Here is a 16787-nt window from a genome sequence, read left to right as displayed (position 1 = left end):
GTTTAAGAGTACAAATGACCACGTTTCATTAAAGTAATCTGCGACGCATTCTTGGAGTGTTCTCCTAGCGGCGCCGCTTGGTACTACTGTATCTCGGTTAACAGATTACTGACTCATGGTCGAAATTATTTTCATTCATAAAAATAAATATGTTGATTTACACCCTTTTTATACCAAAAATTTCATTATTTTGACTTCTGAGTGAGCAAAGACTAAAAAAATTATAAAACTAAAAAACTCGAGAGAATTACCTCAAAAAGCTCATAAGCTACTAAATTTTTTTGAATTTTTTGTTTCACATCATCCAGTGACGAATTCTTATGTCCACCGCAAAATCCGTTTTTTTAGGTGTCTGTAAAAATTTGCCACATTTGGCTTATTTTACAATGTTGTTCTGAAGCTATTTTCTTGTGGCGTTTTTGCAATTAACTAGTTTTGATAGGAAATTAGCCACAATTTTACTAAAAAAATATTTTATTAACGTTTCGATGTCCAAATCGGATGCCGTTGTCAAAATACAAAAAATATTAATGAACTAAACAAAAATGTTGTTAATTGATGGATTCGACCGTTACTTGATGGAAGTTCATTTTATCTAACAATAAAACACTGAAAACGTTTGTTTTCTATACTTCCACAAAATTTATTGTAACTAGATTGTAACTCTATTGTTTGCCTTTTTAAGTCTTCAACTGAAGAGGTTGAGGAGTGGGGAGCTGTTTGTCTCGAGTTGGTCATTCAGAATTATATCTGTATTTTTCAGTTTATTAATTTCCATAGATTCTAAAAAAGATAGCTTAAGGCCTTTATTTTGAATATGTAGAATTCGAAACTCTTCATTGAAAGAATGATTATGATCTAGAAGGTTAAGTGCGTATGTAGAAGTGTCTGTTTTTCTATTGTTGAATGCCCTTTTGTGTTCTGCTATCCGTTTGTCACAAGTTCTGCCAGTTTGACCGATGTACGTTTTCGGACAGTCACCACAAGTTAGTTTGTACACACCACTCTGTAGTTGCTTTCTCTTTCGGCTTTTATTGTTCTTAATATATTTGCTTAAATTGTTGTTAGTTCTGAAAGCTGGTGTTATTCCTTTCTTTTTTATGTATCTGGCTATTTTTGTTGTTATCTTGCCAGTATATGTGAGAGAGCAGAAGGTACTGGGTTCTTTCTGTGGTGGTGGATACACTAATTTCATGGCTTTTTTATGGAGTTTTTGGTTTAAAATTGTGTTAACTGTTTGTTCGTTATAGCCGTTGTTTACTGCTATTTGTTTAATGATGTTTAGTTCTATCTCGAAGTTATTTTTTGTCATGGGAATTTCTGTCAGTCTATGTATCATGCTATGGTAGGCTGCTAATTTGTGTTGTGTGAGATCGAATTCTACATATTCAAAATAAAGGCCTTAAGCTATCTTTTTTAGAATCTATGGAAATTAGTAAACTGAAAAATACAGATATAATTCTGAATGACCAACTCGAGACAAACAGCTCCCCACTCCTCAACCTCTTCAGTTGAAGACTTAAAAAGGCAAACACATTGTCAACTATATCACTTGAGAAAGGCACTCTGCCGAAACAGCTGTAGTCACTTAGTTACAATAAATTTTGTGGAAGTATAGAAAACAAACGTTTTCAGTGTTTTATTGTTAGAAAAAATGTTGTTGCTTAGTAAAGAATTCTTCTAATAATTTATTTAATCTGACTCATTTATATCGGCAATTCAGACATGTATGATAAATTTTAAAGTAGAAGACTTTAAAATAATATTGTCAATATTTTTACTAATTTATTAGAATTTTTTACTAAGCAGCAACATATTTGTTTAATTCATTAATATTTTTTGTATTTTGACAACGGCATCCGATTTGGCTGTCGAAACGATAATAAAATCGCTTTTTAGTAAAATTGTGGCTTATTTCCCATCAAAACTAATTAATTATTTTTCAATATTCCGCCGTGAATTTTTTTTCAATTTTATTTGAACTCTATTGAATATGTTTATTTAATTTAAAAATAAAATAAACTTACCATAGTTTAAAAAAAAATTCTCAAAAATATGCTTGCAAGGTTGATTTCAAACCATACGCTCCCCTTAAAAATGTCACAATAAAATAATTTCAGAAGCTCATTGTACTTATCGTTGCTATACATAAAAAACGTAATGACGTATTGTTGAATTACTTGTCAGATCAATACAACATTGCGTGATTGATCTATTCCTTAAGCGCCACAATTTGTACTATTTAATATTATTGATATTTTCAGTTGCCGTACGTAATCGCCGTGAAGTATGGACACGGCAGCAGAGGGGCGCTGCTTCCCCCAAAAATGAATATTTCATCAACTGGTGTGATACCAACATCTGTGCAGACATTCAGGTTGGTATATTGAACCAAGATGGGGAATAGGGCATATGAGGGAATTTTCTAAAGTTTCATATCGGCAGAAAGCACTGAACTCAATTTTAGCGTATGTAATTTTAAAATATCGATGAGATTTTCAAGTTTATCGTTCATATTGGAGCAAATATGTAAGAAAGTGGTTAAACGTATGAACTTATATGGCTGAAAATTATATTCAACTTTTTATTTTATCGGGATGTCTCTAATAGTAGAAGATCTGATATAAGGTCGAACTGCACCAATCTGCTTAATGGCTAAAAATTATTAGACCAGGGCTCATCTGTAAAAATATTAGTACATTTGGACGCTGAGAGGTGACTCAAATTTTTTTGCAGAAATTGCTTGAAAATAACTCAAATAATAATATTTGAGTTATCCTCCCTCACAAAAAGGTCCGGAACATTGTTTAAATAATCAAAATGTCAATAAATGAAGGAAAAATTCGATATTTTTCTTGGTATTTTGATTATAAATTTAAAAGTGTTCATTTTCGAGAAAAGTTATACTAAAATAAAAGTTGCGTAATTAAATCTCCTACAATATACATTAAAAAATTTAAAAATTGTCACCCTTGTTGCAAAATAGCAATAATTGCGAAAAAAACGATAAAAAGACAAGTACAGTGGAACCTCGATAACTCGGAATAATCGAGACCGCGGCCGATCCGGGTTATCGAAAATCCGAGATGGCCGGAGAATATGGTAAAAATTAATAAAATACGGTATACTTACCGATAAACTCCGTTTGAATTGAAATAACATGAAATATATTTATAAATATGCACAGTACCTACTCATTAAAATTACTAAAAAAACACCAAACACAAACGTAAGCAAACGGAAGCGAACAATACAAGACACACAATACAGTCACAACGATGTAATGTTATTTAAGAACAGTGAAAACTAAAGAACATTGTTTATAAAAGAATTTTTTAAATAGTCTTTCCTAAACAATGCTGACAGTTTGAAATAAAAAGGAATGGGTACTACAGACAGGTGGCTGTTGTTTCTGCGGCGTGTGCTATGAGTCATTTTTAATATCGTATAGTTCAAATTACACACATACACATTATCTCTCAAATATTATATTACATACATTTTTATTGTTGAAAGGTTTGTCTGATAATTAACTATTTTGATGGGAAATAAGCCACAATTAAATTGAAAAATACAAAATATTGAAAATCAAAATGTTTATCTGACGAAAATCGGTCCGGGTTAACCGGACTTCCGGGCTATCGGGGGCCGACTTATCGGGGTTCCACTGTATTCGCATTTTACGTTTTTCAACCATTTATGCTACACTTAGGACCTTTATATTTTACTAGGAAAAACTATATTACATTAGAAAACAATACTGTAAATTTCATTAAGATCAGTTAAATAGATTTTGTAAAATAAATTTTGCAATCCAGCTTTCGCAAAAAAAATTCATTTTTTAAAATATTGCAGGACTGAAAATAAAGCAGACAGCACGTTGACTTATTTTTTACATATAGAAGAATACTGTACCTTTCATTTTCAATTTGCAGAATTTAAGTCGGTTAACCACTACGTCGTCAGTAATTTTTTAAAAAGCATTATTTTTTTGGTGCTACGCGCAGGACAGCGGATAGTTTGCTCTGATTGGGCATTCCAATGACCTTTGATAATGATTGATAAATTTTAATTTTTAGTACATTTCGATATAAATAAATAAATTTGTTTATTGCAAAATAAAAACACATACTCTGCCCTTTGAAATAACACTTTTTTTGGAAAAACACTTTCTTTGTTCATATATTTTAAGTTAGAGAATAAAAGTTTATTATTTTTAAACATATGCAATTGTTTAAACAATATTTTACAAACAATAATCAAATTAGTTTGATTTTTGTGGAATTAAAATATTAAAATAAACCAAAATATAGAGTACGAAAATATCATATTAGATAAAGATTGGAGGAAATTTTGGTGGAAATCAGCATGTGTGAATCGAACACCGCTGTCCTGCGCGTAGCACCAAAAATTAATGTTTGTTTAACAAAATTCCTGGCGCCGTGGAAGTTATATTTTAAAACTTGCAAATAAAAGGTACAGTATTCTTCTATATGCAACAAAAATTCAACTTGCTATCTGCTTTATTTTCAGTCCTGCGACATTTTGAAATTTTTTTTTGCGAAAGCTGGATTGCAAAATTTATTTTGCAAAATCTATTGAACCGACCTTAATTAAATTTACTGTGTTCTTTTATTATGTCATAAAGTTTTTCTGGGTAAAATACGAAGGTCCTAAAGTGTAGCATAAATGGTTGAAAAACGTAAAATGCAAATACTTGTTTTTTTATGGTTTTTTCGCAATTATTGCTACTTTGCAACAAGGGTTGACAATTTTTAAAATTTGTAGCCAATCCTATATTGTAGGAAATTTAATTACGCAACTTTTATGTCAGTACAATTTTTCTCGGAAGTGAATACTTTGAAAGTAATAATAAAAAAACCAAGAAAATAATCGAATTTTCCTTCATTTTTTGACATTTTGATTATTTAAACAATGTTCCGGACATTTTTGAGTGGGAGGATAACTTAACCATTATTATATGAGTTAATTCCAAGCAATTTCTGCAAAAAAATATGAGTCACCTCTCAACGTCCATCTCAAAACAGATGCGCCCTGGACTATATATAGTCTAAGAGCTAGTGAACCCTCCGACTAACGGTCGTCCTGTAAGGCTAGAAATTTTTCTAGTGATAATTCATAGCACACCAAGGCTAAAAACCATGACCTGGCAGGCATCAGCGGTGCACGTGTATCTACCAGGTGAATCGAAAAGTGCAAATTTAGGGGGTAAAAGAAACTTTCTCCTGTAAGGTTTAAATTTAAGTATGTGTTTGAGTAAGTCATTTAGAAGAAATGTGTACAATGACAGGCGATCCTGAAGAGCATAAGACAACTCGCCAGGCGAGGGGAAAGATTAGGGGTTTTTCCTAAAATTATTCTTTTTGCATCGAACAAATTTTTTTTAGGTTTTTTGAATTATTCCAAATAGAAAAGGCCTTGAGTGATTTTTCTCTTAAGTTAATAGTTTTTGTTATATAAGCGATTGAAAATTTTGAAAATTGCGAAATCGGCCATTTTTAACCCTAAATCGGACATTTATCTAAAAATTTCAAAGTTGCCAAGGTGAGTAGATATTCTTTAAACATTGATTGATGAAATCCCAAAGAGTTTTTTGCAATACAATATCGAAAACGCCTTTGTTTTTTAATTGCTAATCAAGCGGGCTCGACACTGTAGTATGAATGAGGACGTTTGAGTTGGCATGAATTCATTATCTCGAGAATGGGCAAATTTCAAGAGAAATCCTCAGACAGGTTGATTTTTATTTTTAAATTAGGACTTTTTGGCATATAGATAATACTAGTGACGTCATCCATCTGGGCGTGATGACGTAATCGATGATTTTTTAAATAAGAGTAGGGGTTGTGTTATAGCTCATTTGAAAGGTTATTTGATTCTCTATTCACTAATATAAACATTAACATAATTATTTATACAGGGTGTTTTTTTATTAAATTAACTTTGATTAAATTTGACAAATAGAAAAAAAATTTTTTTGTACACCCTGTATAAATAATTATGTTAATGTTCATATTACTAAATAGAGAATTAAATAACCTTTCAAATGAGCTATCACACAACCACTACTCTTATTTAAAAAAATCATCGATTACGTCATCAAGCCCAGATGGATGACGTCACGAGTATTAAATATATGCCAAAAAGTCCTAATTCAAAAACAAAAATCTACCTGTCTGAGGATTTCCCTTGAAATTTGCCCATTCTCGAGATAATGAATTTATGCAAACTCAAACGTCCTCACTTATACTACAGTGTCGAGCCCGCTTGATTATCAATTAAAAAAACAAAGGGGTTTTCGAAATTTTATTGCAAAAAACTCTTCGGGATTTCATCAATCAATATTTAAAGAATATCTATGTACCTTGGGAACATTGAAATTTTTAGATAAATGTCCGATTTAGGGTTAAAAATGGCCGATTTCGCAATTTTCAAAACTTTCAATCGCTTATATAACAAAAACTATTAACTTAAGAGAAAAATCACTAAAGACCTTTTCTGTTTGGAATGATTCAAAAAACCTAAAAAAAAATTGTTCGATGCAAAAAGAATAATTTTAGGAAAAACCCCTAATCTTTCCCCTCGCCTGGCAAGGTCTTATGCTCTTCAGAATCGCCTGTCATTGTACACATTTCTTCTAAATGACTTGCTCAAACACATACTTAAATTTAAACCTTACAGGAGAAAGTTTATTTTACCCCCTAAATTTGCACTTTTCGATTCACTTGGTAGATACACGTGCACCGCTGATGCCTGCCAGGTCATGGTTTTTAGCCTTGGTGTGCTATGAATTATCACTAGAAAAATTTCTAGCCTTACAGGACGACCGTTAGTCGGAGGGTTCAATAGCTCTTAGACTAATAGGATATATGTAATTCAGTATGTTAACAATTATAAAATACAAGGGGTGCCCGATATAATTTTGTTCTGACTATAATTAATGACTTAACGATAATAAATGATTTTTTTATAAATTAAAAAAAAATCAGCCCAGGCAGATATTATTTCACATTTTTTGTATCATTCGAAACAGAAGAGGTCTTCTGTAATGTTTCTCTAAAGTTGATCGTTTTCGGGTTAAAAAAATTTAAAACAGAAAAAAGAACGAAAAATTACCATTTTCAAGACTCAAAAACACAAATAAAAAATATTATTTTTGTAATCATCAAGTACCTAAATTCAAGTTCAGCCCTTCTTCTATCAGGTCCCTATAACAATGTTTGCCATGTTTTATTATAAAATTTTCTTTTTTTTAATTGTTAATGAGGAAGGTTTCTTATCGGAGAGCCACATTCCAAATATCCAAGTCCAAAAGCCCAAAATACTTATCAAGAACTGATAGAATGTTTGAACTTGAATTTAGATACTTCGTAATTTCAAAAATTATATTTTTTACTTATGTTTTTGAGCCTTAAAAATCGTCTTCTTTCGTTCTTTTTTCAATTTTAAATTGTTTATAACTCGAAAACGATCAACTTAAGAGAAAAATTACAAAAGACCTTTTTTGTTTTGGATAATCCAAAAAATCTAAAATATCATCACCCCAGGCCGAAAAACATTTTTTTAATTTATAAAAAAAATCCGTTTTGAAGTTATACTTCTTTAGGCGCGATTAAGAGTGAATTTTTTTTGGGCGCATGCGCACACAGACAGTATGGAGTTCGTTGTTAATCTTTCAAGTTATGTGTGTATCAGCTCAAATAAGGTATGAAAATAATATATTAGTGTTTTTAGTAAATATATTATATATACAAGCTATACGCTCCCGAGGAAGCTGAAGCTGTTTTCACTTGAAGATCCTTTTTGTGGGGGATCATCCCATTCTGAGGTTGGTTTTACAGTTGCTGGTGTGACTTCGCTGTTTCCACTACTTCTCCATTCTTCTCTCTCTCTCTCTCTCTCTCTCTCTCTCTCTCTGATTTTCCTCCCTATATTTCTAATTTCCATACTTCTTAAGTCTTCTTCCACTTGTTGTCTCCATCTGAGTTTAGGCCTGCCTCTGATTCTTGTACCTGGTGGTATCCATTCGGTTGTAACTCTTAACGGATTGTTCTTCTCTCTTCTCATTATGTGTCCATACCATCTAATTCTCTGTGCTTTTATTGCTCTAACTATGTTCTCTTGACTCATCCATTCTTGTATTTCGTTTTTCATCCATTGCTTTGCATCCTCTTCGTTTTCCCTCTTTGGTCCCAGAATTTTTCTCATAATTTTTCTCTCAAAAACTTTCAGCTGCTCTTCTTCTCTTGCTGTTAATGTGAATGTCTCCAAAGCATATAGCACTATTGGTCTTATGGTCGTTTTGTAGATTTTCATTTTTGGATTTCGGCTTATCTTCTTATCTTTGAAAATTTTTTTATTTCTGTAGAATGCTTTGTTTCCTGCTTGAATTCTTCTTTTCATATCTACACTTTCATTTCTTCTGTTGACTAATACTCCCAAATATTTGAATGTTTCAACCTCTTCGAAGCTGTGTGCGTCTATTGTCATTTCTGTCAGTTGCGTCTTCTTTTTTTTTTACTTACATTCATGTATTTTGATTTATTTTCATTTATTTCCAGTCCTCTCAGTTTGGATTCGTTTTCTATTTCTTGGAAGGTTTTCTTTAATGCCCTTTTATCTGTTGCTACTATGGTTATATCGTCCGCATATCCAATTATTTGTACTGTATTGTTATTTATAGTTCCTGCGTTTGACAAATTTTTTATTATCTTGTCTAATGATAGAATAAATAGTACCGTTGAGAGCGCATCTCCTTGTCTTACTCCATCTTTTATTTTTATTATTTCTGTTCTCTCTCTTCCGGTGTCTATTGTTGCTTGGGAATCTCCCATTGTCATTTCTATCATTCCTATAATTTTATTGGGTATTTTGCTCTCTTGTAAGTCTTGGATCATTTTTCTTCTACTTAGTTTGTCAAAAGCCTGTTTAAAGTCTAGGAAAAGTATATGTGCTTCTCCGTCGTACTCGTATGTTTTCTCTATCGCTTGTTTTAGTGTATGGATAGCATCTATCGTGGATCTTCCTTTTCTGAAACCGTACTGGTAGTCTCCTATGCTTTGTTCTGTGTATATTGTTAGTCTGTCTCCAATTATACCAGTCATTACTTTTTATGTTACATTCAGTAAATTAACTGCTCGGTAGTTTTTACATATCCTGTAGTCTCTTTTTTTTTGGTATTGTCACAATAATTCCTTTCTTCCATTCTTCGGGCATTACAGTGGAACCCCGTTAACTCGGATTAATCGGGACCGCGGCCTATCCGGGTTATCGAAAATCCGGGTTAGCCGGAGAAAATGGTAAAAATTAATAAAATATGGTATGCTTACAGATAAACTCCGTTATAATTGTCACACAGACACTGGTAAACCACGTTCGCATTCCACACAAAACCACACATACAAAGCGTCGTCAAGAGTCTCATTCTTAGCTTTATTAGCTTTGCACCGATTGTCCAAACTGTCTTTTGTTATCATTTTGAAAAAAAAAATCTTCGATTTTAGTTCTATTTTTCTTCCAATCCGATACTGTAGATGTACCGACACCATATAATGCTGCAAGATTCACCTTTATCAATTCTACTTAATGCTTTTAGTTTCTTTTCCATTGTCACTACAACATTTTTACGTTTTGTTGCCATTATAGACAAAAACACGCACACAAAATCTGAATAGATTTACGAACGATTGGAAGCGAACAATACGACTTTACTACACACAATACCGTCTCTGATGTTATGTTATTTAATAACAGTGATGACTAAGACCATTGTTAAAAAAAGAATATTAATGGTCTTTGTAATGGTATATGTAGTTCAAATTACACAAGTACCCATTATCTGTCAAATATTATATTACATAGAGTTGGTACAAAACCTCGTGAACCTTGAAAATGCGTATGTATAACCGAAATAAAATGAAGCCAAAAACATACGACTATTTTATTTGCTGCGAATTGCGCGACAGGATCCCATTTGCACCCTGATATTTTCAGTAATGTCGGATTCAATCGTTTCGTTCGTATATTGACGTCACCAAATGAATGAATTAGGTTCACGAGATTTTGTAACAGCAATACATCTTTATTGTTGAAATTTTTGTCTGATAAAAATCGGTCCGGGTTAGCCGGAGTTCCGGGTTATCGGGGGCCGACTTATCGGGGTTACACTGTATTTCCTTATTCCATATATTCTGTATTAGTTCATAAATCTTTCTCTATAGTGCCTCACCCCCGTATTTTATAAGTTCTGCACATATTCGGTTCTCCCGCTGTTTTCAGTAAATATATTATTTATTATAATTTTGTGTGTTTGGATTTGTCTTCCTCGGGAGTAAGATAATAAGTATCTATTATAACATCTTTATACTTCACTTGATCTATTTTGTCACCGTAATTTGTAATTAGGTCCGAGATGTCACGTAAACAGAGCGATGATAGCTTCGTTGGTAGAGCATTCTACCACAGATCGAGAGGTCCCGGGTTCGAATCCGGACGATTCAATTTCTTTTTTTTTTAATTTTTGGTATTGTTTTAATAAAATTTTTTTGAAAGTGGTAGGCAAGTATTAAAATTAGTTTAATATTTAAATAAAATACAAATAAACTGGTTAGTATATTTATTTCGTTCAAATTATATAATAGAACTGTATAACTTCTTACGTGAGTACAAAGTACACACACATTCTTTTTTAATTATTAATTACCTATAGTCAAAACAAAAATATTTGGCCCCTCTTGTTTTTTATAATTGTTAACTTACTAAATTAATCAAATAATTTTTATGAATTAAGCAGATCGATGCAGTTCGACCTTGTATCGTATCCTAGACTATACATAAACTTTAATCGCGTAGACCAGTGGTCGGCAAAGTGCGGCTCCGGAGCCGCATGTGGCTCTTTGGCTCCTTAGGTGCGGCTCTGGTACAAATATCCACGGAAAGCGCAATAATATCGTTTAAAAAATTCATTTAAAAAAAACTTGGTAGGAAAACATTACCTCTTATTCTGATAAATTAGCTTTTATCAAACTTACAAACTTTAGCATTTGTCAAAAATCCTCTTAATGCTACGATAACCGAGTTGAAATTGCCTCCTTTTGAAAAATTAAATTACTAGCTTTGAAATACAATTTCTGGATTTAAAAAACAAGGAGGCTCTAAATTCGAACGTGTTGTGTGTTGAATTGGAAATAGTGAAGAAGAAAAAAATGTTCACAACACAAGTGGCCTGCTTTGAATGACCTGGAGAAGGAAGATAGACATGATCATTTTCAATGCTTAGAATAGTATTCCTGATTCTTATGATCAGCTGAAAAAAGCTCACGTTTGCTGTTCTTTTCCTTTTCGGTTCTACATATATCAACATTTAAAACAAATTGGATTTTGCGCCAAAAATTTGGTAAAAAAATACAAAACGAAATAAACAGAAGTTTCGACAATGATTAGAAACGAAGATATCGCCAAAAAACGAAATAACAGGTTTTAATTTTTTGGGGCGCTATGGATGGGGCTGGGGAACAAGCTGGTTTTAGATCCGGATATAGCACTAACGACCACTTACTGATAATAAAAACTTGAAAGAGAAGTCGGCGGAATACAACAAACCATTTGGCACTGATATTCGTGGACTACGAGAAAGCGTTCGATACAATAAACCAGCAGAAAACGTTAAAAGCATTGACAGAATGCCGAATAGACCATCGCTACACTAACATGATAAAATTATATCTACCACAATGCAACGGCTAGCGTAAGACTCTCTGATCAACAAACTAATAAATTCTATATGCAGCGAGGAGTCCGGCAAGGAGACACCATCTCACCAAAGCTGTTCACAACCCTTTTAGCCAAGCCGCACACCAAAGAAACATGAAACGAAAAACATGAAACAAGAAACGAAAAACATGTTTCATGAAACTAAAACACTGCTAAACAAATCTCAAAGTCCGCCTACCAATGAAACGAGTGTGATTCATGCTCATGACACATTTTTATTTTCGGAGAGTTTAATAAATGGCCGGACGTATATTTGTTTAGCAGTGGTTTATTTCCATGAAACGTAATTTACGTTTCATCTTTCTTTGATATGCGGTCGGGCTTAGAACACACTTTTAAGAAGGCGGATCTGAACGAATATGGTATCAATATAAATGGAGAAAAGCTCAGTCATTTGAGATTCACAGATGACATCGTCCTTATAGCCGATCGTATGGATGATGCAATAATAATGTTGAACAAGTTATATCACGCTCCCTTAGCCCGACCGCACATCAAAGAAACATGAAACGTAAATTACGTTTCATGGAAATAAACCACTGCTAAACAAATATACGTCCGGCCATTTATGAAACTCTCCGAAAATAAAAATGTGTCATGAGCATGAATCACACTCGTTTCATTGGTAGGCGGACTTTGAGATTTGTTTAGCAGTGTTTTAGTTTCATGAAACATGTTTTTCGTTTCATGTTTCATGTTTTTCGTTTCATGTTTCTTTGGTGTGCGGCTTGGCTTAGAGGTCGGACTAAAGATTAATATCAACAAGACGCAAATAATGACTAATCTGGGGCTAAATCGTAATATTGTTGTTGATGGAATGGATATTGAGCAGACTGCATCTTATAAGTACTTGGGACATGAAATTCGGTTGGGAAGAGATAACCAGACGTGCGAGCTCCCACGTCGCATAGAATTAGCCTGGGCAGCGTTTGGTAAACTGAGCTATGTATTTAAATCGAACTTACCCATATGCCTGAAAAGGAAAATCTTTGATCAGTGTGTATTGCCTGTACTCACTTATGGAGCGGAAACATTAACACTCACAAAAAAGGTAGTGAACAAGATTCGCATAACTCAGAGGGCTATGGAGCGCCAGATGTTGGGTATCTCCCTGAGGGACCGAATCCCAAACGAAGAAATACGTCGTAGAACAAAAACAAGGGACGCCGTCGAAAGAATCGCGTCACTCAAGTGGAATTGGGCAGGACACGTCGCCAGATTGTCAGACAACCGATAGACAAAACGTATTGTCGAGTTGAGGCCACGAGAAGAAGCACTACGGAGCAGAGGACGACCACCAACCAGATGGGCTGACGATCTGAAGCGTATTGTCGGCAACTGGATGCAAGCCGCACAAAACAGAGAAATATGGAAAGAGCTGAGGGGACCTATGTCCAGCAGTGAACGAGTACGGGTTGATGATGATGATGATGATGATTGATGGGGCTAGGGGTTTAAAAAATTTTTTCGTCGAATACTTTTTGATGTAGAACGTGTGGATTTGAAGATATTCTTCTTTAGGCGCGATTCGATTGAGGGTAAAATTGTACATAAATCTGCGCGCCTGCGCACACAGACAGTATGTAGTTCCTTGCTAATCTTTCAAGATAGGTATTTATGTATCTGTATCCGTGCAAATAAGTCATTAAAAGAATATATTAGTGTTTTTAGTAAATGTATTATTTATTATAATTCTTGTGTTTTTGGATTTGTGTTTCTCTGAAGTAAAGTAATAAAATATTATGTAGACATAACATTTTTACACTATTTGTCGCCGTGTTGTGTAATTATATCCGAAACGTACATGTCAATTAGAAGGACCTCGCTGGTGTAGTTGGTAGGGCGTTAGCTCCGTGATTGGAATGACGCGGGTTCGAATCCTGGGCGATTCATATTTTTTTTTATTTTTGGTTGTTTTAATAAAAATTTTTTGAAAGTGGTAGATAAGAAAGTTAGTTTAATTTTTAAATAAAATACAAATAACCTGCCAAGTATATTTACTTCGTTGAAATTATCTATATAATAGAAGAATATCTTCTTACGTGCGTACAAAGTACACACACATTTTTTTTTATTTTTGGGATATCGCTGGGAGCATTTTTTACTATATTAACCGACTAGACTACTAGACCCTTTAGTTTTATTTAGTGTAGTAAAAGTTTGCTGAACAAGCATACTTGGCTCCCAATTTTTTTTTAAATTCTGTTGTAATATTCATATTTGGCTCTTTGACCAATTGGCATAGACCAATGCTGTCGTAGCTGTGAATATTGTAAGAATAAATGTGGAATTAAAAATGTATCCTCAAAAAATAAATTTAAAGATATAGGTCAGACTCATAGATATTTTAAAAAACGTATGTTTTTTATGAACAAAAAAGTTTCAATAATGTAAATGCGAGTTTTATGTGCCTTACTTTTCTGATTTTAACTTATTTGCGGAATATTAATAATAATAATTAGTGCATCGAGTCTAGTAGGCACATGGCTTGCTTGACCATTCTCCTCCATCTGATCTTGTCCATTGCTTTCATCCTCCAATGTGTGACGTTGAATCTTTTTAGATCATCTTCATTCATTCTTCCCCTTTATCTAAGCTAAGGGCTCTGGAAGCACCCAAGATCAGCTCTAAGTTGGCTCTTGAGTGCAAGAAAGCTCTGGATGATGTTGCTATAACCAACAGGGTTAGGTTGGTATGGGTACCGGGACACACAGGTGTGGAAGGTAACGAACGGGGTGACGCCCATCCTCTCTGCCTGTAGGACCCGAACCTGTGATTGGAGTGCCCTTCAGTACTGGTCGGGGTAGTCTCAGGGAGCTTCTTCTGCGGAGTTCCAGTTGTGGAGGTATGAGACAGGCCAGGCTCCACATAGTGGGGCCATCCAAAAGTCTTACAGCCCAACTGCTTCTTCTGGATCGTAGAAGATGCTCCCTGGTGGTCGGTATGCTCACCGGCCACTGTAGACTCCGACGGCACCTTCATCTGCTTGGACTGGCGGATGGCTCATGGTGTCGTCTATGTAACGACGAGGAGGAAACCTCCTCACATCGTCGGCTTAAGATGCAAATGGCCTAACTCCAAAAATTTAAATTATTCAGGAGATGCAAAAACTTGTCAGAATTAGAAAATAATAATAAAACAAGGTAAGTTTCCAAAATATTTTATTTTGTTTAATGCTACAACATAGAAAATACTTGCTCTTGTCAAAAATAGGCTTTATTCTTGAAAAATTGGGAGTTAGGTAATATGCGTTCCCTGAGCATGGGTTGGCATCAGAAGATAGGCAATAATCTAATTAATTGTGCAACTTAAGTATAAAAAAAATTTAAAGACGGCAACACAAGACAAAAGACAAAAAGAAAGAGGCATTTTACAAATGTGGTAAGTTATCATAAAAAAAATGAAAGTCCTTAGGAATTGACGATTTAAGGTCCATTAAGTGTTGAAATTTTTCCGATTTAATTGGTATTGGAGTCGGATACATTAACGGCAACTCTTCTAAATTCCAGATTTTTTTATCTTTTTTCGTGATTCTGTAAGGCAAAGGCATCCATTCTTCTGTATGCCTGATTTTAAAGAGAATTCCGTGTTCATTATACTGAAGTGCTCTAATGTTTGTTACAGTAGGATCACCTGACGATCTACCAGGACGGATGGAACTAATGTATTGAACTTCTTGAAAGTTTTTGAAATATGTATGATCCAAGTACTCCACCACGTAGGGTTTCGGATTTATACGAGCAGTTTGACAAATATTGACATAGTCTGCTGGGACATTTATGACTCGGTTTTTTAGTTTTCGCTCGATTGTGGAGTGCATTGAATCGCACTCCATTTGCGTATGCCCTTTTTCTAAAAATTTTTGCTCAATTGTAATCCCATGCTTTTGTGCAAAGTTGAAAAGTGCATTGGCAAGAATTGCATTTCTGTTTTGTCCAGTGCAACCATCACTGTACAAAATGACTTTACTAGTAGAGTTTTTTTGGGGTATAATATTAGTCTCTAAAAACTTGTAAATGATGGTAGCAAATGTGTTGGCAGTTAGTCCAGCATGACCCTCATGCCAGAGGAAACAATATCCATCCAAGGATTTAATGTCCATAATTGTAAAATTATGGACTATTAATTTTGTTTTATAATATAGAGCGCTGACATTAGATTTTGGACTCAGTAGAACTGATTGCAAATCCATTGAAAAAACTTTTACATCTTCTTTTGTTTTGTCAACCTCTTTTTCCTTTCGTGCCTCCTCCTTTTTCTTCTGATGTTCTTGATAGGTAGCTTCGTCAATATTACCAGTCTTGTAACCCACACACGTATCACATTCGTCCTTTTTAGGTGAAAAAAGTGCTAAATTAAAATCGTCGAAACTGTTATTAAATGCTGCAATAGATAGCGGTTGTGAATCGTTTTTTGTACACCAGTCATTCTTATAAAACCGGTATAATTCCATTTTTGTTTGCCAAGATCTTTCAAGGTATAATTTCTTTGTGCTCTTTCGACAATAATGTGACTCTAGTTTTGGAAGAACTGTAAAGAAATTGCACAAATTTTCTTTTTGTTTGTCGATTTTCGCTTTTCTAGGAATAACTATTTGGGAGGAATTATTATCACGCGTATCATTAAGGTCATCATCCACCAAATCATTTGCAGTGTGTTGTGATTTATTTTTTTCAATCAACCAATGTGCAACAGTTCTTGGTGCAACTGAAAGAGTATTGCAAAACATTGTTTTGCACACTCTTATCTTGGATGTTGTTTGAAGAAAATATATATAGAAAAATTCCCTTCTTGACTCGTTCTCTTTTTTTCGATCCCTAGCTCTTGAAGTACTTTTCTTTTCAACCAGCGTCCTTAGAAACAATTGTTTTTCGTTCCACAAAAAATTCCAAAATCTTGTAAAAATTTCTGTTCTTTGATCTTCTGTTATCTCATTGCACTTCATTACTGATTTCCCATTATTCATTACTGATTTACCACTGCATTTGCATCTC

The 16787-nt window shown here is 33.9% G+C and overlaps 1 protein-coding gene across 1 annotated transcript in view; it reads left to right on the top strand.

The window, feature by feature from the left end:
- Positions 1–2269: 2269 nt before the first annotated feature.
- Positions 2270–16787, top strand: part of LOC114330306 (tyrosine-protein kinase RYK-like) — a 548089-nt gene continuing 533571 nt past the window's right edge. The window contains exon 1 of the mRNA XM_050641415.1: positions 2270–2377. Within this exon, the coding sequence (XP_050497372.1) occupies positions 2328–2377 (50 nt within the window). The 5' untranslated portion in view covers positions 2270–2327. The remainder of the gene's footprint in view (positions 2378–16787) is intronic.

Source organism: Diabrotica virgifera, chromosome 10, assembly GCF_917563875.1.
Source record: "Diabrotica virgifera virgifera chromosome 10, PGI_DIABVI_V3a".
In the NCBI taxonomy this organism is placed as follows: domain Eukaryota; kingdom Metazoa; phylum Arthropoda; class Insecta; order Coleoptera; family Chrysomelidae; genus Diabrotica; species Diabrotica virgifera.
This window is presented reverse-complemented; position numbering and strand designations above follow the sequence as displayed.